This window comes from Sebastes fasciatus, chromosome 3 (genome assembly GCF_043250625.1).
Source record: "Sebastes fasciatus isolate fSebFas1 chromosome 3, fSebFas1.pri, whole genome shotgun sequence".
Taxonomy (NCBI): Eukaryota; Metazoa; Chordata; class Actinopteri; order Perciformes; family Sebastidae; genus Sebastes; species Sebastes fasciatus.
In genome coordinates, this window is record NC_133797.1 from 33475061 (window position 1) to 33498199 (window position 23139).

Below are 23139 nucleotides of genomic sequence, written 5' to 3' on the forward strand. Positions count from 1 at the left end.
ATACATTCATGACATTTCAGGGCTCAACAATAAGTATTGCCTGTTTGCCCAGGGCAAGTAAAATGCCACGTTGGGCTAGTAAATCTAGCAACTCACTTGCCCGATAAGGCATGGGGTAAAAATAATTAAACACATTGTTTAATTTCAGAAACTTTAAAAATTGTTATTCTTTGTGACTGAATAATTCTTGCATTAAAGGGATATGCACACACACACCAAGTCTCGGGACTGTTTCATTTCCCTCCATATTTCTCCGTCGCCCTCCGCTCACAGCTCCTGTGGGCATGCAGCGTGGCGTGTGGAGCGTTGCCAAGCTGCCAGGCCCTCTGTGACACCTAGGGCGCCCTTTACCACCACCACCTCTCCCCGTCTCTGTTACACACTTGCTCTTTCACACACACACTCTACATTCAGTTTACTCAGTTGCTCACATTCACCCACAATCACACATTTTCTCATTTTCTCTCACACACACACTGAGACACCCTAACTGCCCTCTCTGCGTGGTGGAAATCAAAAGGTCAGCTGGCTGAGGGCAGGGATTAGGCAAATGCATCTCATAGGGCAGACCACAGACCACAGCCGCTCTGACCTTTCACGTGGTCACTCGACACCAACTTTATTAGAATCACAAAGGATGCTCTAGTTTTTATACGTTTACCCAGTTATCCTGACATTCTTCATTCTTTAATTTACATATAAGCAACTAGGAATCTAACAAAGTTCAGGCAAAGAAAGCTCAACAAACTTACAGCAAAAAATAGGCATCTGACTCATATTTGCCAACCCTTCCGACTTTCCCGGGAGACACCCGTTTTTCATTCCCCTCTCCAGATTTCTTCCTGGGGTCACAATTCTCCTGTATTTCTCCCGATTTATGGCAAATTTTCACACTTTTTTTTCTTTTTCGTTATCTTAGCCTTTCTCTGGACCTGAGCAGTGTGTATAAATCCCTACTGTTTCCACCCGGACGACAATAGAGCTACACCAACTGTCGTTTCCCGGCTGAAGAGAGCAGTCTATGCTCGCGGCACAGTGCAGTTTGAGCTCATGTTTAAGCTCACCACAGCATGTAGTGCCCAAAGTTGAGCTTTGCCCGACGCAGCGAAAAGCCGTCGTGGTGTGGCGCGGCGCTAACCATTGAAAATAATGTGTTTCAGAGAGCAATTGTGGCGTTGTCGCATTGTGTCTGAAACGACCTTCAGTGAGAGAGAGAAGGAGAGAGAAATGGAGAGTGAAATGGAGAGTACTAAGAGAAAGAAATACTCAAGCAGGAGCAAAAATAAATAAAAACAGATGAATATTAGTTTATGCCAGAGATTCACACGCCAAGTTCACACCAGAGGGGCAAATTATTCCGTTTTATTTCCTGGGAGTTAAGTTAAAATCAAAAGTTTGACATAAAAATGCCTCTACAGTGTACTTATTATTTTGTTATTTTCTCTCTTTTAAAGTCACCAGAATACAGGAAACAAAGGGAGACCTCCCACTATGGTTTTGAAATGCTCCCTTTTTTTTAAGGTCTCCAGGTTGGCAAGTATGATCTCTCACGCAACCCAGCATCTGAGGAGTAGCAAAATGAAGTCAGACATCTAATAAACCGAAAGGATTAAGACATTTTTCTCAGGATTTAAGGGACCAGGCTCAAAAGGCAGGTCAACGCTGGTCTTACACAGAGAAATAGGACTCCAGTGAGGTGTTGGGCAATTATCTGCCGACGCATTACCCAGAAGAACTTGACACTATATCAAAGCTCCCTCTGGCAAACAAAAATCACTTTGCGCAGGTTTAAACTCATCATTGTTCTTTGCTATTGTAAAACTTCTACTGTGTTCTTCTCCGGTGTGTGCACAGAGTATCATTTCACAACACGTCTCACGACACCAGTTTAATTTATCATCGAGGTGTCGGAGCACTACGAGTGGATACACGTTGGCGTTATGCAGAAATGTGCAGATAGACAGATAGAACCTTCACTTTGTCATATTGCCACTTTCTCACTACACTTTCACTTCATTCCCCAACGTCTATAAATCAATATGCCTCTTTTGATAAACAGTATCAGTCCTCCTTGGAGTTGTGCTGACATGCCATCTATCTGTGTACACAAGACACTTCCCCGCAGGGCCTGAAATCAGACCGACTGCCTCCTATGACAACATGATACAAACATCAAGGTTTCAAAATCCAATCAGGTTGTAGCTGAGGCTTTTCAACATCTTCCTGTTGAGTAATCTGTATCTCAGTGTGTGATAAATTAAACACCTTTTGACATTCCTTTCTCTGAAGACAACATGTGCATAGGTTTCGTGCCTGCAAGCATGTAAACAGGTGCATTCAAGGATAATTGTGTGTGCACAGACTAGACGGTGGAATCTACAGTAACTCGCGGCGCGGCGCTGCTCTCCGAGGAAGTGTGAGCAGAGTAATCGCCATCATTGTGCCACTTTCTCAGCCCGACAGCCTCCTTCTGTCCTCTCAAGTGTGTTTGTTGACACACAAAGTAAAAGAGCTGGTTCAGGAAGGCACCATGACTCTTAACTAAACAACCGAAGTAGAACCACATATACAAACACATACATGCATGAAAAGACAGCTGAGGAGAAGCTTCATGATGAAAAGAAAGACAACAGAAAGGTATTTTCTAAGTGAGATGATCTGCAATCTAAGCAGGCTGTGTGTGACATCCTGTTTTATGTGCTTTGTTCTGCATTTTGTGTCTCTGCGGCCTAAATCGAAAACGTTATAAATGGTTACCGTCTGATCTTCTCTGCTGAATTCAGTGCTGAGTCAATAACTGCATTTGGAAGCAATTAGAGCCTCAAGTCTTCTCGGGATACATCTGTGTCAGTTTAGACTTTAATTCTAACATGAAGGCATAATCAACGTGAAGGTCGGGCTGGATGGGAACAGTTAAGCTAATCTTTACATCATACCGCACATTTTCAGTTGTATTCATACAGTATCCAACCGTTTCTCATAAAAAATATATTTTTATACGCAATTATTTAGCATTAGCAGCACACGTTGTCAGCCTTTAACAGTTTCATTCTCCCCCACAATACCTACTCATGGCAACTAAAGAATAATTAAGTGAAGGTTAATTGCAAATTAGCTGCATATGAATGTAATTTGTGGGAGGTTAGGTCAGGGTTAACAATGCAACATAGCACTACAAGGGCAAGAAAAGTCAAGGGGACTGAACTCTTTCTGAAGGGACTCGACATTGTGATGAGAGCAAGAACATGCAGCAAAAATCCTGCCTATGTAGCTGCTGGTTGTGTTTGGAGTGTTTTCTGCATGGACTCATGTTGCAGTTTGGACTGTTTTTGTTAAAAGTTGAATTAAATGCATGAATGTCAGACTCACCCACAACCATGATGTTGAGCTCGAAGCCCTGCTTCATGGCCTTCCTCCTCATCTGCTCCAGGATGGCATCGATGCCCACGTAGCTGAAGTCGCTGGCGTGTGTCTTATCCCCTTTACCCTGGGGGGTGGGGTGGTGGGGCTTGGCGGACTCCGACATGTTGCTGTGGCTCAGACTGACCTCTGACCCTGAGGGAAAGAAATAAAAAGAGATGTTAGATTTACATGGTATCTATACGATATATACAAGCATAAAGCGTGATTTGTAAGCAGGGAAGTGTACAAATTTAGTAATAAAGAGTGATGTAAAAAAGCAACTGCGTGACTCAGTACACATGAAATCATATTAACTGCAGAGAAGATCGAGTTCAGTATGAAGATACTGATCTGAGCAGCTCATTTCCTGTGTGAAACAGGATACACCAGACTTTAAAATTTGCATTTATGAGCACCCGCCTTTGTACAAGACAACACTGAAAGGTGATAATTTATCATTTACACCGTCTGCCAAAAAACCCAGCTTATGCCAGCAGGGAGACGCACATGTGCACACATGTGCAGATGTAACATAAAATACCAAGACAAACTTTCCCATAACTCTTCAATAAAGAATTATTGTTTCCCCCAGCGCTCTTTACTCCAGTGCATACACTCAGCTGTAAAACTTATCAGTAAATCACATGGGAACAGGCGCACATCTGCTATTTAATGTTGAATATTGTCTTCTGTGATTGTAATGTTTAAATGTTTGTATCCTTGTTTATTGTCTTTGTCCTTTCTGTGATGTTGCAAACGGAGCTGCTGTTATGCAAAACAAATTTCAGACCTGTCTGACAATAAAGTATAAAGTAAGTATAAAGTATAAGTATACATTTCGATTACCTTGTGTTAGTAGCACAGCCCACAAGAGAAATTCAGACTTTTCAGAAACCTCTCAGTAACTAAAGTGAAACAGAACATCTGTAAATTAGTTTTTCATAATCCTAAAAGGATTAGGGAGACAAAATGAACAGACCTCGTCGGGAGAAAGCGCTGCCAACTACAAATCACGGCTTACCTCACTTTAAGGAGGATCGATTGTTGTGTAGAAGACAAAGGCTGCGTGCCAACAGCTCGACTCTGCCAAATGTGCTAGTGTGCGCTTGCAGCAGCAGAGACTCTTCATGTAGGAGGAGACAACATTTCCTGTGCTGTGTGACAGAAACTTGTGGTATTGTCTGTGTGAGGTTTGCAGTCACAGACGCTACAAACCAGACTCATATACCTGAAGCTGAGTGGAGACAGCCACCCTGACTACATGCAGGTACGGCACACTGCAGCTGTCTGCTTTGGGTTGATTATGATTTCTCATATGGCACCAGCATTTCTAAGAACATAGAAGCCTTTGTGCTTTTGATTTTATCTGTCTGACATTATAAACACAGCGACAGCCATGCTTGTAACATGTCTTTGCAACATTATAATTATAAGAATATAAATGCAGCACAAATAACAGTGGAACATTATATGATGTGCTCAGAGTTTTGCCTTTCCCTCAGATGAGACGGAAAGTGTGAGATGGAGGAGACGGCGGGAGGCTGTGAGCTTTTACTGCAACTATGAATTACAGACTTTCCACAAGAAAGTCCTTCTTTGGCTCTCTGTGGCTTTGTCCTGGGAAAGGTGCTGCTTTAATAACCACTATGAGCAGCCCACTGTGTAGGTGCTTTTAATTTAAGGGTACAGCTGGGACCACCTGTGTCACAGGAAACAGAAACACACATTTACACTCTGAGAGAGGTTGAAACGTTGGTGGTATATCTTAAAAGACTCAGTTTAACCACCTCTTAATAAACAATGAATGAATCAGAGTGTACGTTAGGATCATATCCTTTTCTGCTTCACACATGTTTTTGCACAATCTCACCCTCCTACACACTTGCACACCTTAAAAATCCAAAGTCATGAGAGCATTGATGAGTCAGCTCTGAACTCAACAACCTTTTCTATTCCTCCAAGCTACAGTTTTGGACCTTAAGGAGGGTACCCCACCTTCAACAGTGTCTATAGCAGCCAGGCCTATTGAATTGGCGGCCAGTGGGCCGAATCTGGCCCTATGACGAACTCAATTCGGCCCTTTGATTATTTATAAATATGAAAAAAGTATTTAACCCTCTGACCCGTGGGATCGCCAGCAATCCCGGCCGACGTTACTGTCTTTAAGAGACTGTAGCGGGCTCAGTCTTAAAGCTAGAGTGAAGATACTTGTCTCATATGAAACTAAATAACGTAAGGAATCCATTGGTACCGACCATCGGGAGGGGCGCTAAATAACTAATAAATAAATAACGCTCCAAACTTAGGCTAAATTTTGGCAAGGGAAAACTGGCATGGTGATATTCAAAGGGGTCCCTTGACCTCTGACCTCAAGATATGTGAATGGAAATGGGTTCTATGGGTACCCACGAGTCTCCCCTTTACAGACATGCCCACTTTATGATAATCACATGCAGTTTGTGGCAAGCGTTTTTTGCATGCAGTATAAATGTGTTTTTTCAAATCTGGCTGGATAGACCTGCTCTATAGTAACTGTCAGTCTTTCCAACTTTCAATTGTCAGACAGTCTACTGGTTAACTGATCAACTGTGCTGTGATAACATGTTGCACAGACTAAAAACAAATCCATCGCTAAAATCTTGGGGAAATAAGAAATATCCATCCCCCCTGTGTCCATCATCACTAGTCAGTAAATGATCTGGATACAAGATTTAGTTTTTGCTCAGTAACTTCCACAACCAAAGAGGCAATTTCCCTTAATGCCAGGACATTCATTTTATCAGTAAAAAAAAAAGCACATCCTGACATTCAGGAGTACATGCTGTAACGTGAACCTCCTGTTAATACCTCATCATGGTGGACTAAAGCTGACTTAGTGCTGCGAGGCTGTCCTCAAGAAACCCGACGCAGAAATGCAGCGTCTTGGAAAGTGATCCTGAGGTATTTGGATCAATTTATCTTTAGCCTGTGAGATGTTTGCAAATGTTTGGATAGAGTCATTTGGCTAACCCTTCACTGAACTCCATCTACCGATTGCATCAGTAGCCTCTTGAATGGCAGAATGCAGATTAGCTGTAATGACATACTCCAGGTCTGATGCCAAACTGCCTCCTGGGCACCGTGACAATGCCAGCCCCGGGGCCATCTGCTGGCTCAATGGCTGCTCTCTAAGAATAGACAAACAGTCATACTGTAGCAGAGGCAAACACACAGGCGTAGTAACAAGAACACATGCAACGGAAAAAGGAAGAACCAAACGGCGGTGCCAGGAGAGTCAAAAATGTTATACAGTCTGCTTAAATATTCACTTATCTTTCCAGTAGAGCTCTTTCATTTTCATCAACACCGCATCCTAATGATTTCATCCTCAGGGCCGTGGATGAGCTGGCCATTAGCAATCCTCTTTCACTGCTGCTTAACATCATTATTTATGCGCCTCAGAGTGACATTTTACATCCACAACAAAGTGTTTCTTCAAGTGAGTCACATCTGCATTCGAGCGTTGTGATGTTCCACAGAGAAAGCGTTGATAACCTTTGCCACGGCGAACTACATTTCGGGATGAGTAACCTCATTACAGACGTACAGTATGACTCAGATCAGTGGCCTCGACCGTTGGATCCTGACTGCTCTGAAACAAGACAGACCCAACGGGCGCATCAAAATAGAACGACGCATCAGACGCGTGGGACTTCACCGGAATAAACTTCCTTCAAAGAGCGGCGTTTCATTTAATTTAACTCCTTTTAAACTTGATTTGAAGGTTGTTTTACTCACTTACAAAGCACTTAGTGATATAGCACCTTCTTAAATGGCAGACCTTTTAACTACTTATCAACCAACAAGAGCCTTTAGGTCCTCTGATGCTGGCATTTTAACTGTTCCTAAAGAAACCCACAAAACGAGTGGGGAAACTGCTTTTAGCTACTATGCTACATCTGATATGCAAGCTCTGTTGAAATTTTTAAAAATCATCTGAAGACCTTCATTCATATTTATTCAGGCAAGAGTTTAGCTCATGTTTTTATCTTGTTCTACTACCATTTCTACTACTTTTATTTCTCTGCCGTTTTATTGGATCCTTTATTCTATTTTTATGAATTAGTTTATTTGGGTCGGCTGTGGCTCAGAGGGTAGAGCAGGTCATCCACCGATCGGAAGGTCGGTGGTTCGATCCCCGGCTGCTCCGGTAACATGTCGATGTGTCCTTGAGCAAGAGTCAGCATATGAATGTGTGTGAGAATGGGTTAATGCTGACATGTAGTTTAAAGTGCTTTGAGTGTTTGGAAGACTAGAAAAGCGCTTTATAAATGCAAGTCCATTTATTCTTTGTATTTTATTTCTGCTGTGCACTATTTATAATGCCATACTGTAAAGAACTTTGAGCTGTATTCTATGTATGACAGGTGATACACAAAAACAGTTATTATTGTAGCGTCGTCAATTAGCTTGACAAACATGTCTCCAAGGTAAGTTTTTAACTTTTTACTCAAGTAGAAAACAGTACAAACACATATTTACTGTAACTAGGTAAAAAACTCTACGCTCCGTAGACATCTTTCTGATAAGTGACTCATCAAAATGCGACTCTGACGTCATTTATATATCAACAGAAGCGCTACTTATACAAATTATAACAAAACATATGCAGTTCCTAAATGAGAAAAAATAACATTTTACATTCTTCAAAGTATATTCTTTATATTCTTATATGCTTCTTAAGATATGGCTCTTACAATTATTATTATTATTTAACTGAAGCCAAAAAAAGCCACAATGAGTCAGTGGTGTGCACAGTTCATTCAAATGAAACAGGTGCTTCGAAACTGCTCAATGAGGAAACGTAAAAACGTTGGCCTCATTTGACCTGCTGTTCTAATCTCCCTTCATCAACACACAGACTCCACATGAAAACAACTTTATTAAACTGTAGACAGATGTTATGTGTGAAGATTGCTTCCAATAAATACACCACTGTAGGCAGAGGAATTTATATATTCTTTGCCTTGTGACAAGCAAAAGCGGTATTTTAGGATTAGCTGACTTTTAGAGCTTTGTTTAATGAATGGAGATGAGTTCAGGCGTTTTCTTTGCATGAATGGATAGATCCCATCAAAGAGACGACTCCACTCCTTTATTCTTCAGATGAGAGCACTTATAGTGGAATGAGGGCTGTTTCAAGTTCTATCATTGCCATTTATATATATATCCTTACATTTCTGAGGATGTGCTGTTCATTCATGGCCTATTAATACGATCTGAAAGACAGGAGCTACAGTGTTGTCTTATTGGTGCTTGTATTTCACTCAAACAGTTATGGTAGATGTTTGGTTTCCTGTTTGTCACTGAGGGCTACACAGCAGACAAAACCACAGCTTTTACATCCGCATTAGTCTGATTCACAGGATGTGCACTGTGAGTATCAGCCTGCCTATTTCAGACGGATTCTCCTCACCATTCGCTGTCTGTATGTTTCATACGGGCACCATCGATGCACCCTGGGTTTAGCTGGCCCCGAGACGATTGTGATTGGTTTAAAGAAATACAAACAACCCAGAGAAGTTTTTTTCCCCCCTCAGTGTTGAATTATGATGGGTTCAGACAGACCTTTCTCCAGCGCTAAAGCAGTGTGGAGATAGGTCTGGCTATGTGAGACTACATCCGCATTAAAAACGTTCTTATCTTAAAAGGGCACTCAAATTTTATACATGAATGTCTCGTCACGAAGAGGAGCAACTGCTCAGCTTGTGAAAGCAAATGTATGATGTTTTCTGTGGATCTGAGGGGAGTTTTTTCAAGTCTGAGAAAATAATACTGAGGATGTGAGTTTGGAGACATCCATTATTTAACAGAAAGCCTGTGTTTGGGGCATGGAGTTTGAAAGAGGTGGACATTAGGGCTGGGCAATATGACGATATATATTGTCAAAACGATATAAAAATGTCTATCATATATATTTTTCTATATTGTTTCCATCGCGATATAGGCTAGGCATATATTTTTTTCTTTTTTCTCTATAATTTCACTTAAAACTATTATGTTCATTTGCACTTGCAAGTTCTTAAAATGACAAAATACTTTTCATTTGTCAAGTATTTTATTCACACAGGAGTATATACAAAAAGAGGTTTTACCACGTGGTTATTTCATAAAGACTATTTATTTGTTGAATTACTAGAAAACATGCTATATCATGATATATACTGTCATGATATGAAATGACCTATATCATGATAGAAGATTTTGGCCATATCGCTCAGCCCTAGTGAGTGGGAGTGTATAATAAAAAATGCTACCAAGCTGCATTATGGAAATTGTAGGATCCAGTATTTTTGGATCATGACCCATATACTGGGGACTAAAAGTCAGGATATCTCGGCTTCTGTTGCTTCAAATTTGACAATTCTTTAAATCTGTCTCCCGTTGTAAGTCCCCCAACTTTATGGAATACAAAATCACTGGAGTGCTCATTTAATGAACCATTACTCTTTTATTTAGTTTCCCAGGGGCTACTTTTATACCGTATGATGCCCTATGTAATGCACACAACCAGTGCATAGTCAGCCACAATGAAAGAAAGTTCAATCCCATGTGCCAGCTACAGATAACACAAGAAAATAGTCGTATTGTGGAGTTCTCATTTCCCTGCAACTGTGTCCTGCATGACAGCAGCAGGATTTTCCAAACAATTCATCGTTAGAGGTGGAGCAAAACATCAGCATGAGTATAGCATGCACAGTAATACTGCAGGCAAAACTTGTGAGATGAACTGTTCTTCTGAATACAGAACTGAAAACTAATAAAGACCAGTTCCGTATGTAGAAGGTCAGTCTTCAACCACACTCATTTCAACAGTTTGGCTCATTACATGTTGTTCTGCATGCCACGAATCAGTTTACTGATTTCCTTTTTTGTCCTTCACCCCCTGTTTTTCTTTCCCTTTCTGCAGGGTATTTACCCTACTAATACTGTCAGAACAATAACACACTAAAACCTACTTTCTCATATAATATAAAGCAGGGCTGACAAGTGGTGAAGTGGTGCTTGTGGATCGAAGGAAGCTGAATTTCTTTGGTTTTTAAGAGGCCTCTCAAGAAGACAATGAAGGCTTTGTTTCTGGCATTGGCACATTCACTCAGTGAATATTAAATGTAGAGTTGGATGTGATGTGCCTGATGGGATTTTAATGAAAGGCTGGAGAGGGGAGTGTTGAGTTATGTGTGAGTCCCAGAGCGGGAAGGGGATTCTCTGTTACAGCAAAATGGAAAAGTAGTATCTGATCGAAGGGGAACACTTTGTGTTGGTTTTCCAGGAGGGTAACATTACAGGTCAGTGTAAGGAAGTGGGTTCGATGCTTCAGGATGGTGGTCATTGATATCCGTCAGCTAAATATTTACATGTCACATACCTCTTGAAATATTAACATGATGTATTACTTCTCTGTGAAGGCTGAGGCCGGACAAGAATGCTGCCCGAGAGCAGTTTTGTGTTTTCTGGTCTCCGCTGAGCTATGCTGCTTTCAGGGTTAACAAAAATAAATTATGCTGCATCGGGCTATAATGTTTTCCACTGAATCTATTGGAGCACTCTCTCTCTTCAAGACTGTACAGTTTATCACTTTTGTCCTGTATAAAATAACGTAAATAACGTAATTTGTGTTGTCTTTCAGAAGCTTATCCACACACTATTATTTTACCTCACTATGCCATCCGATTCGACTGTTATCAGGCAATTAAATGTGCATTATTGAACGCTTTAAGCACCATAGATGTGGGTCAGTAGGGGCCTACTACATTGTAAATGTGACCGCAAAACTTAAAAGCAACACGCTCTAATGCGAAACTGAATGAAACATCACGTTTTGAACACAAATAAAAAGGCTTTTTTAGGTTTAGGCAACAAAAACACTTACGTTTAGGGAAAAATATTGTGTTTTGGCTTAAAAAAAACGATGTTTCAAAAGTGAAAGTTAAACTTAACGCTTGTTAAGAAAGACAACAACACGAGCCACCAACCTACACCACATATGGAGTTTCACGTGTCTATACTACAGCGCCTGACTTCCGCCTCTGCTCCTGTCATAATTACTACGGTCGCTAGAGGTCGCTGTTGTGATCTTTTATACCTTCTTTCGGCGATCTACCATGTTATTAGATGACAAACCTACTAGTGGGTGTAGTAGGCCCCTATTGACCCACATCTATGGGGCTTACAGCGACTTACAAATCAGTAATAAAATTCAATGATTCAGTCTTTCAAATTTAACTTGATTTTTGTGGAAATCTACCAAACTTCACATTGTTTTTAAAAGTTTATATTTCTCTTTTAAAAACGTCTTGTACAAGTGCATTTTTCCAGCGATGCTTGCCGAACAAGATACCTGGTTTTCTTCCCCTTCCTGCCTTCAGTCTGTCTAAGCATATGTTCACAAGCTGTCCAGTCACTCCTGAGGGGGTTGTGCTTCGGGAAAAAGAAGGTATCATGTCTGGTCTTCTACTCACACACCGTTACCGACAGCTCTTAAACACTGTCTGCTATTTGAAAGCTCTCTTATTTTTCTATAAAACATGGCTCTCATGAGGTGAGTCTCTGCCCTGGTGCAGTTGGATATTTCCCTTTCCTGTGTGTCTATGCAAGCATGTTTTCTCTCTCTCTTTTATAAACCGGAGATGACATTTCCACTGGCCCTTTGGTGGCTCCCTCTAAAGAGGAAGAGATCGTAAAGTTTTATGCCTGCTGAAGTCTGCATGAGACGGATGGAGGGTCCAGAAAGAAGAAGACTTACGCACAAGAGTTGACTGACAGTCATAAGTGTGTCACAGGAATACAGAATTAACATATGCACAATTTAATATCATCTAAAAATTTTATGGAGTAGTTTTATTGGTACGGTCGGGTAAAGAATTCGCTTTTTAAGCCAGAGTCTCAAATGAGAAATACAGCATTTCATATTGGGAAACAAGCAATATAAAAACATCACTACCATTTCCAGCTCTACTTTAATTGCTTATTTTCCTGATAATGAGTAATGACACTAACTCGTGGAACTCAACCCCCAACTGTGACAATAAGACACACAATCTGTTATGCAGAGCGTATGGATGGCTTAAACCCAGAGTGCATCACTAGCTGTGCTCTGCAGAGACAAAGGTTCACATAAGTACATGTTTCACAAAAAGAGCTCGATTCAAAAAGACAACATCAGCCATAAAAATAGACTCCTGATCGTCCAAAAATGACAGCTGGGTGGAAAATAAACTCCTCTAAGTAATGTCAGTATGTCTTTTTTTCCTTAAAGGCTTGTAGACTGAATTTGCAAAAAAAAGCTTCACCGACAACAAAGAAACGTCTGATTGTATAGAAGTCTATGAGAAAATGAACCTACTTTTCTCTTGATTTATTACCTCAGTAAACATTGTAAACATGAGTTTACGGTCTCAATCGCTAGTTTCAAGTCTTCTTCAATACAGCATGATGTTCATTTAGTAAATTATGGTCCCATTTAGAGTCAAATAGACCATAAAGCAGGGGATGCTTTAGGGCGTGGATACCTTGTGATTGACAGGTCGCTACCATGGCGTTGTCCAGTCTGGGAGTTGTCCGTGTTTTCGTCTTAGAGCTTTAACCCTTTCACAGTGTGTTTTCAGTTCATGAAAGTTAATTTTAACACAGCATAGGCCAAACACACGAACTCAAACACATGATATAATATTTTCTGGCAGCGCTTAGAGTTCAGATTTACTGCGCTACCTTAAATGTCCTTTTCCCTTTCCAAGAAGTGTTAATATTATTTCGTCTACACCCTATAAAAGGTCTGATATTGGGCCAGTCACAATACTGAAATATGTTTCAAAAACAAGTCTCTCTTAAATCTCTATGAAAGGATTTGCCAGTCTTTGCCTGGTGTGTTGACTTCAATGTCAAGCGTATGCATGTTTTTAAAATGGAGCAGAGGCCACAAGCTTAATGCTACACTGTTTGAGGGAGATAACACGCTGTGTCTACAGTAGGTAGTGACAGAGTGAGGTCGACAGAAGGGAGCTGGATAGAGGATATAGGTTCAGTGGGCTGCCATGTACATCCAAGAGGAAATCCCTCTCACTCAATCCCCCCATCCATACTTTGAAACCAAAGGAACGTGGCGGTTAAAAAAACCCTGCCTTATTCTCCATCATAACAACACCCTGCCATGTAAAACGATGAGGTTCGGTGAGGTCGATGACGGCTACGGCCGACACAAACAGACGTCGGCACTTCAGAAAAAGGGTCTAAAGAATGCTACTGGCCCACATCATCTTTCAGCCTTGTCACTGGTGCCGGCCCACGGAGAATGTGACCCCTGGCCTGACGTGGAGCAAAGCAGATGGTGTTGAAATACAGCTCTCCACACGGAAACTTCTGGTAGAGTAGATAATGACCTGTCCCAAAACGCCTCAAAAAAGATTTAAAGAGTGAGAAGAGATGGAGAGAAAGAGGTGTGGAGGGAGGGTCACTGAGGTAAAGGGCATGACCGCGAGATGAGATGTGAGATAAATACTACAAAAACAACGACAGGATCGATGGATGTAAGCAGAGACTGAGAGAAGGAGAAAGCAAAGCCCGACGCAGCATGGCGGTCATTGTGGTGCCGAGTACAACTGTAAGAGCCTGCTGTTCTACTGCTGTTCTGCAGCTCTCAGGACTATTGGCTAACTGACCACAGGCGTAACCAAAAGCCCATTTCTGAGAAACATAGAGGGAAACTAGGAGGGTCCAGCCGCAGACCTATCCACAGCTGCAGTAGGGGAACTGGTAAAGGGTAAAGGACAAACCAACGGTGCAGTAAATCACACAACCACCAAGTATGAAGCGGGAAAGGGGGCTGGAGGAGAAGACATGAGAAGCATCGCGCTGTTCACAGCCGACTTCTGCACTTGAAGTTTTTCTCTGAGACACACCATTATGTTGTCTATAAAATGCACCGCTAATTAGCTCTCTTTATTAGTTCACCATTTGCTTTTACTTTAGAACCATGTGTTTGAATCCAACTGTGAAGAGAAACACAGGATACAAGAATGACTGGTGTGCTGCATGTGGTCTAAGATGCCTAAACGTCTTTGTATAGACCTTTGTATAGTATAAAATAACACATTTTGGAAATTGATTCTAATTAGGACTGCACAATTAATCAAAATTTGTATCAAAATCATAAGTCAAGGGTGAAATGTGTGTCAAAATACCATTTTAAATTAAATTTTGCCATGCTACATAGATGTCCTGATCTTCACATCATACTCTTAAGACCATAATCTAGGGCTGCAACTAACGATTATTTTTATTGTCAATTAATCTATTGATTATTTTCTTGATTAATCGATTAGTTGTTTGGTCTATAAAATGTCAGAAAATTATAAGAAATGTCGATCAGTGTTTCCCAAAGCCCAAGATTACGTCCTCAAATGTCTTGTTTTGTCCACAACTCAAAGATATTCAGTTTACTGTCGTAGAGGAGTAAAGAAACCAGTTGCTGATTAATTTAATAATTGATAACTAATCAATTAATCGTTGCAGCTCTCCCATAATCCTTTTAATATGTTATTCACTGAAAATGAGAATTATATCACAATTGCAATATCAGCCAACATAATCGCAATTAGATATTTTTTCAATATCGTTCAGCCCTAATTCTAATATTAATAACAATATTTGTGCAAGCAATTCCTGTTATCATCCCAGAATCAAAAACACAGTTACGGATGACCCATAATGCCTTGCTTGAGGCATAATACTGGCACAGACTGGTTTATACCACCCTCTCCCCACTTCTCCACCTCTTCACAACCTGTCACCTCTAACAGGACATGACATGTCTGACTTCCTCCCCCCTGTGACATAGATGTAGAACAGAAAACATCCTCCCACCGCGGGCAGCTAGAGTGAAACACACTGCCAGACGAGTTTTGTTGCATTTCACAAAAAGGCCATCATTTTCTACTTCCATACGCTGAAACCAAAAAGAGTAACGTCACATACCAACTACATCCTTCACTCACTGGATGGAACAGGAAAAGAAGACAAGACCACATGAGATTATACCACATGTGGATACAATTATCCAGAGGACTAGGAAGACATACTGTAATGTGGGAACGGATATTTTCAGACAAACAGTCTGGTTGTTTACAGTTAAACATGTTCATGCCTCTCCTCCTCCCAACTCGGCTGCCTTCAGGGCAAATTCTTGGGTGCAAAAACACGGGACGAAAGTGTAACAAACTCTCCAACATGATGGGAACAACATGTTAAATCTATACAGCGGTGGATTTCCCTTTTGAAGAATCAGCACCTGCAGCGCAAAATCTCTTTTTGGCATTTCAGTTTTCTCTGACAGGACTGGACTGGTATGATATCAAGTAATAGATAACAGCAAGAAAAAAACTTCTGTGTGAATTTATTTCACGCCGCTGGTGCCAAACAATCCTAATGAAGTGTTTATCTGTGGTATTGAATTACTTCTGATTAAACACTGGCTGAGTGGCTTTAACTGGCGCCTATTGTGAAGCATATTGTAATAATGCTTAATGTAAATCAGATATGAGGCAGCATTAGCAGTTTGCTGGTATCAAATGTATTGTGTGCTATAAGCTCCAGCTCACGGACACTACAGGCTGACTATACTGTGGGAAAATAAATGAATTTCTTAATTCAATAATGTTCTTCTGGGGCGCTGTTACTTGAGGGAGTGTGTTTTATTCATGCAGTAGTCTTAATGTACAAGGTCAAATCATTTTTCATGAGATACAATGCGGCTTGTAGGTGCAAAGCAAGGACATCTACAACATCTCACTTCACTTGTGCAGCATCCAACAAAGCAACTATTCAGCCATCGTACTGCATGCTGGGTAAAAGTAGACCATGTGACGCACTGACTGAAAACATGAAAGATAAAAGCTAAGTGACTACTTGATGTTCTTCCCAGAAGAAGAAGAAGAGTTAGAGAGGGAAGAGATGAGTTCTTACTATTCCCTGTGGAAGAGCAAAACTGAAAATATGACCTGTTCGACTCCTCAACTCTCCTTCAACTTGGCAACAAACTCTCTGTGGAGAAAGCAGACACAAGGGATCGTCAAAAAACTAAATCACATCGAAACAGCTTGGCTCCATCAGTGCCTGGCTAATCCACTGCACTGGATCAAAGTCAGGCTGGAAACTGCCTGACGTGACGCTGGAGGAGAAAACATGACTAGAGAGAGAGGGAGGGAGGGAGAGAGAGAGAGAGAGAGAGAGAGCCCCGGAGACCTTAAAGAGTAATGGTGGTCTATCCTGATTGGTCAACACTCTGTCCCCCATTATGGCAGATTGATTATCCATGCATGCTCCAGAGCTGAAGACACAATGGGAGGGGAAAGGGAGTAAGAAAAGGAGAGAGGAGGGGAGGAGTGAAAGAGTGGTAGTGCTGACCCCCCAAACTCTCCCTGAACAATGGGAAAGGACAGAGAAAAAATAGAAGAAATGAGAAAGTACAAGGCCTGCACGCTAAATTATGAGTTTTTCTACAGATCTCCTGCCAAAAACACACTCCACCTCTCCGCCTCAAAACTTCACACAGCACACACCAGACACCTGGCTAACTAACTTTGACATCAACAGCCTCAGAGCACCAGATCACCTCTCCCTCCTTCTGTTTCTCTCTCACCTCCCCCTCCCCTTTATCTCCTCTCGGCCAAGATTCACAGCTCTCCTCGTAAGACAGAAAAGCACGCCGCAGACACAAAAAAATCGACAACTCACCCAACCCTTTCCTCTCCTTCTCTTTTCTCTCTCTTCCTCTCCTGCACTCTCTTCCTCTCTCAATCACAGCTCCAGCTGGTGAGGCTGGATCTCTGCTGCTGCTGCTGGTGCTGCTGCCCCCCCCCCTCTGGCCACGCCCACAGCCAGGTCACATGACCGCCATCCCAAGTGGCTGGGGAGTCACACCCCTCATTCAGAGAAAGTGAATGGAGAACATTGTGGATACAGCAGGCTATCTCCGACCACGTGCGATTAAGTAAACCCACTAGAGATACAAGCTGTGTGCGTGTGTGTGTGTGTGTGTGTGTGTGTGTGTGTGTGTGTGTGTGTGTGTGTGTGTGTGTGTGTGTGTGGGTGTGGGTGTAGTTTAATCCGAATGAAAGACAGTGGGAGAGTTTGTTTATGTCAAAATACAGGAACATTTATTTTCTTTATTTCCTGTGTGTGTGTGTGTGTTTGCACAAGGCAAGAGGCAATATCCTTCTTACTTCCCTGTCCTTGTGTGTCCATCTGCTCTCTCACCCTCCCACTGCTTTGTTTCACAGAGGAGAGTATTGGATTATATATATGACTGAAAGCATTTGTTCAACTCCCTCCTTCAATCCTTCAGGCTCTCTCTCTCTCTCTCTCTCTCTCTCTCTCTCTCTCTGTCTTTCTCTCACAAATGTCTCCATCCCTCAAAAATGTGGTTGACTCATGACTAAAGCCATGACTAACACAGAACATTTCTAAGTTTAGAAAAGAAAAAGAAAAAAAAACATCTTTAAAGGCATAGCTTGACATTTTTGGAAATACACTTTGTTTTCTTGTCCAGATTTAGTTCAGAAGATTGATACCACCCTCATATCCTTACACTAGATATCAAGCTAGAGCCATCAGGTGAATGACTGGAAACAGCAAGGGGGGGTGAAAAGAGGAGATGTCACGTGTCATCATCGTATCATATTATTGGGGTATAACACATGCGCAGTCTGCACTCACTGAAATTGAGCCAATAGCAACGCACAAGCCCAGCTCCAGTTACACTGTGCATGTGTCATACCCCATAGCTCAAGACCCGTGTCCCACCCTCTTTTAATAAGCCTTGGGAAGCAGGAGGAAATAGCCTCCAAAGTATAAAACCCTCTCCTACCAGCACCTCTAAAGCTCACTAAATAATGACAATTTGTGGTTTTATGGGTTGTGGACTATTTCTTGGCCGTGTGTAGTGACTAGTAACTAGTCTCTGCTTGTTGCCTGGCAACCTCACGCTGACAAAAAGACTCCAGGGATTTTACGTTTGGAGAGACCCATACCAGGCTAGCTGTTGCCTCCTGTTTCCAGTATTTATGCAAAGCTAAGCTAACTTTCTCCGGGTTTTAGCTTCATAATTAAAGGAACAGTGTGTAACATTTCGGGGGATCTATTAGCAGAAATGGAATATGATATTCATAACTATGTTTTCATGAGTGTGTATAATCACCTGAAACTACGAATCGTTGTGTTTTCGTTAGCTTAGAATGAGCCCTTCTACATAGGGAGCGGGTCCTCTTCACTGAGTCCGCCATGTTGCTCCGCCATGTTTCTACAGTAGCCCAGAACGGACAAACCAAACACTGGCTCTAGAGAGAGCCATTCGGGTTTTTAACGTTACCTGAAGGCCACCGTTTTTCTCCAACACGCTTGTGAAACTGCGGTAGCGTGAACCGCAGAATGCAAAACCGTGGTACCGTCTGCCACCGCCTGACTTCCGTTGCTCTTAAAGTAGTGTTATTATGGTAAGGATGGCCTCTGAGTGAGGCAAATGGCATTACCACGGTTTTGCACTCACTGACTCGCGTTATCGCAATCTTGGAAAGGGAGGAGTGAGTGGAGAGATACTCAGTTGGTTGCAATCTGCAACCACACCACTAGATGTCTCCAGATCCTACACACTGTACCTTTAAGAGACATCGATGGTTTTACTGTGCTGCTGTTGTGCTTTCTCTATCCATATTTTGTTGGTGCGCTGCCACCACTCAGCTTACAGGAATATCAAATACTCACAACAACTTGAGCGAATCAAGCTGCAGTGAAGTCAATGCTGGCTGCAAAACAGATGAAAGCGGTTCCAAAACCCAAATGTTCTCTGGAAATATGTGCCACTTCCTGTGTTCCAGTTCAGCCACAACAGAGAGATATGCACTTATCACCGATCAGCCAACCCGCTGACTGCAAAATGTAGTCGACATGTTAAAAAGATGTTGTCTAAGAATAGTTTATGATTAAAGAAAGATGCTGGTTATAAAATGGATTTGATCCCGACTTACTGGAAGGAGAGAGTGATTCATTTGTTCCTTTGTTGATATGGCTCAACTATTTTTTTCCATCAGCATACACGACTGAAGGCCTGAGAGAGATTTTCATAACATTCAGCAGAAAATGTTTCCTTCCTGTCGAAGCTGGAGCTGAATGTTACACTTGGCTGTGTTTTTTTTTATGTGAACGTAAATGTACGGAAGCATGAATGCATCCGTCTATTTGTTTATATCAGGTAATCTGTCGGAACATTGTTATAAGTTTCCATTTACAGGTCTTATAGGTCTCATGTGCTATTGAACTCTGAATAATCATTTTACACAACTGACTCTTGGTGGAGATTAACTGTCCAGATTGACAAACTGATCCCAAGTCAGTAACATAACCCGTTCTACGAGGCGATAATTTCTCTTGAGGACTGTGTATGAACAGCAATCCACAACCTCTTGGCTTCATAACAAACATTTTGATGTGCCTTCGTCAGTTTTTATCATCGCTCCATCTTGTCCATATTTTATCAGGTTACCGTTGATAGATTCACCGCAGAAATGCAATTCAGTCAATGGTCTTTCTCTCAGCAAATTCTTTTTTCTTTAGATCCTAAATCTATCATCTCCAGTGTGGAAACAGGACAAAAAGTAAATGTTTTTCCCGTCCTGCAATCCTGAAGAACAGCTTTTTTTGGGGGATTCTGGGTAAAACATTCGGACACATTCCCGTTGTATATCTCTTTTCAGCAAAGCAAACATTTTCCATATTGCTCTCACTAAACAATAAACAATGTTGTCAGTGAAACTCATGACCCACTAGTGACTGAAGTTACCATTTCCGCTTGTGGGAACCAAAGATTAAAGGAGAGGTCTGCTGCGTGTTAGGAGGGTTATTTTAATAGCCTCCCCGAGAGCCTAAAAAGCAGCTTTGAGCAAAAGATTTATGGCAAATAAATTTAATTAGAATCCGAGCTTGATTAACTGTGTAGGGCAGGGGACACGCAATACTCTATGCGTGTGCACGCATGCAATTTTCATGTGCACCATACAAGCTCACTGTTTACATTATACACAGCGGGCTACCTCCGGGTTTGAAAAGTGAAGCTAATGAGGAAGCGTCTTAAACTTGCATTCTTTCTAACAGCCGGCAGGGGGCGACTCCACTGGTTGCAAAAAGTCTGAATGTATAGAAGTCCATGAGAAAATGACCCTACTTCTCACTTGATTTACATCAGTAGACATTGTAAACATGAGTTTATGGTCTCAATCTCCAGTTTCAAGTCTTCTTCAGTACAGTATGATGTTCATATAGTAAATTATGGTCCCATTTAGCGTCAAATAGATCATAAAGCAGGGTATGCTTTAAGGCGTGGCTACTTTGTGATTGACAGGTCGCTACCACAGGGTTGTTAGGTCTGGGAGTTGTCCGTATTTTCGTCTTACAACTTTAACCCTTTCCCAGTGTTCTTTCAGTTCATGAAAGTTAATTATAACATTTTTGGTTCGTCAGAGTTTGGTTGTACTTAGCTCCACCCTCTCGTGTCACTTTCAAAAAACAACATGTATCCCAAAACCGCCAAAAACCAAGATGACGACGGCTAAAATGCCAGACTCGAGGCTTCAAAACAGCAGTCCACAAACCAATGGGTGACGTCACGGTGACTACGTCCACTTCTTAGATAGTCTATGATTATGTACAACCATAAAAGAACTGACAGATTCCAGAAAACAACGCAAGAAAAGTGCTGTACGAGTGACATATCCCATTAAAATGCCCCTCAGCATTTTAATTAAAAAAGTCGGATTCTCTTGCAGTGAAGTCATTAGTTAACCGCTGCTCTGCGAACCTCAAATTTAGGGATTTTAGTTGTGTTTCATCATTTTTTTTCTTTTGAAACACAGTGGCCCTTTCAGCTCAAAACAGCATCAAATCATGTGGGTTACTGAAGTCTAATATGCGGTGATGACATGGCATGCCGGGAGCACCGTCGGAGGGGGGAGCTCTGTGATTGGCCCGCGGGTCAGGGCTGATTGCTGAAGACCACCAAATCAAGGCAGCGCACATATGGAGCTGATTAAAAGAGTCACCTCCATGACTCAGCTGACCGAGTGACTCGGTGACACATCCTCCCCAAGAGAGAGAGAGGGAGCTGGAGGAAGGGCAGAAAGGAAAAGAGGAGGCAAAGAAAAATAGAGATGAAGGAGGAGAAAGAGGAGGAGGAGGGGGTGATGGTGGTTGGAAGAGTCAGGAGCAAGAGGGACAAGGGAAAGAGGAAGAACATCTGGCTTCGCCTGGATGTCTATAGGGAGGATAGCTGGATCTGCTGGAGACTTCCTGTTGTGTTTTTTTTTTACTGTGGTTGCTCTGCTCCCCTGTGGTGCAAATGGAGACAGCATGTGTGTGTGATGAGTGAGGATGGTTTATCTCAACACCCTAAAGTGGCCTCCAAGACTCCAAAACCTCCCCCTCTCTGACTGAAATCACTACACATACATTAACAGTAATGTATTAATCTGTGTAAATATCTTCAGCTACTTCACGTGTTGACAGTAAAATGCTTCACTCCTCCAGGTTTATTCTCCCTCGGATCCCAGCTTGAGCATTTTACCTCAAGGTTACAATAACTCAGCTCTTTCATCAACTCTTTACCAGTGTGCTGTTTGCATAATGACGACCACAAAGAGGATAAACTGAACAGATTTTGTGGTCTGAGCGTTTGTTTATGGGGAAGAGTTTGCCTACGGCGTCTTTTTTTTTGTGTGTCTCTTTTAAGCCACCAGAGCTTTCCCAGCTGGACTGCTAAATAATGACATCTAGCATCAATGATGAAAATGAGTACTGTTTTCTAACTACTATAAAAGCATTTGTTTCTTTTAACATTAAACCGCAGCGACACTCAGGCGACAACTTGTTTCTTTAAGAGAATTACACGAGGGTGTGAAATAGCGTTCAGCAAGCAGATTTCAGTTTCAAGTAAACAATGAGGTTTGCCATGAAATGAAAAAGAAAGAAAGAAGCCATCCATTTTCAACATCCCCGTCTGAGGAGGATACATCATGCCTTGACTTGATTGGCCTTAATGGAAACCAGTTGTCCCTCTTGCTTCTGCAGAGCGACGGTCTAAAACTGTCCCGTATAGACACAAAGACAACCAAACAGATACTCACAAAGGGTTTCCTTCTCGTGGTTGTTGTATATCTCACTGCAAGTAGAACTCATCTCCATTTTCTGTCTCTTCTCTCTTGTTTCCAGTATTTAATAAGAAAAAAGCCTCTGGATATTTCCCAGCCTGTTGCAGCTGCTGTTAAGTTCTTTACTACAGAGCTAATCTCACAAACTTGCACACGATGCACACACACACAACAGAATGTACTCTCTATTTCCGTTGATGTTATGGAGTCATAGCCTTCCCCAGATGAACAATAAACACAGCGACTCCCAGGGAACGGCCTTCTGGGGAATCCCTGGCCCCTTGCTGCATCTGCGGGGGTGAGGGACGGGGATGACTCAACGCCAAAAACGCAGAGAGGACGAGAAAGGAGCTCTGTGATTACACTCGTTGTGCGGCCGCTGTATGTCTTCCAGAAACATCTAACCCAGTTATGATGCTAATTATCTATAATGGAAACCTTCCATGTGCAGAGACAGGGAAGCAGACTGTTACAGATCATGAACCATCGTCTTTTTGAACTGGTCTTA

General features: G+C 41.9%; 1 protein-coding gene across 6 annotated transcripts in view; it reads right to left on the reverse strand.

The window, feature by feature from the left end:
* Positions 1 to 23139, reverse strand: part of septin9b (septin 9b) — a 91522-nt gene that overhangs the window by 17912 nt on the left and 50471 nt on the right. For 3 of the 6 annotated variants that reach the window (XM_074630482.1, XM_074630481.1, XM_074630480.1), the window contains one exon: positions 3370 to 3555. In XM_074630482.1, the coding sequence (XP_074486583.1) occupies positions 3370 to 3555 (186 nt within the window). Of the gene's footprint in view, positions 1 to 3369; positions 3556 to 4423; positions 4556 to 17172; positions 17314 to 22607; positions 22681 to 23139 lie in introns of those variants that run through there. The other 3 variants (XM_074630483.1, XM_074630485.1, XM_074630484.1) reach the window with 3 other exon arrangements.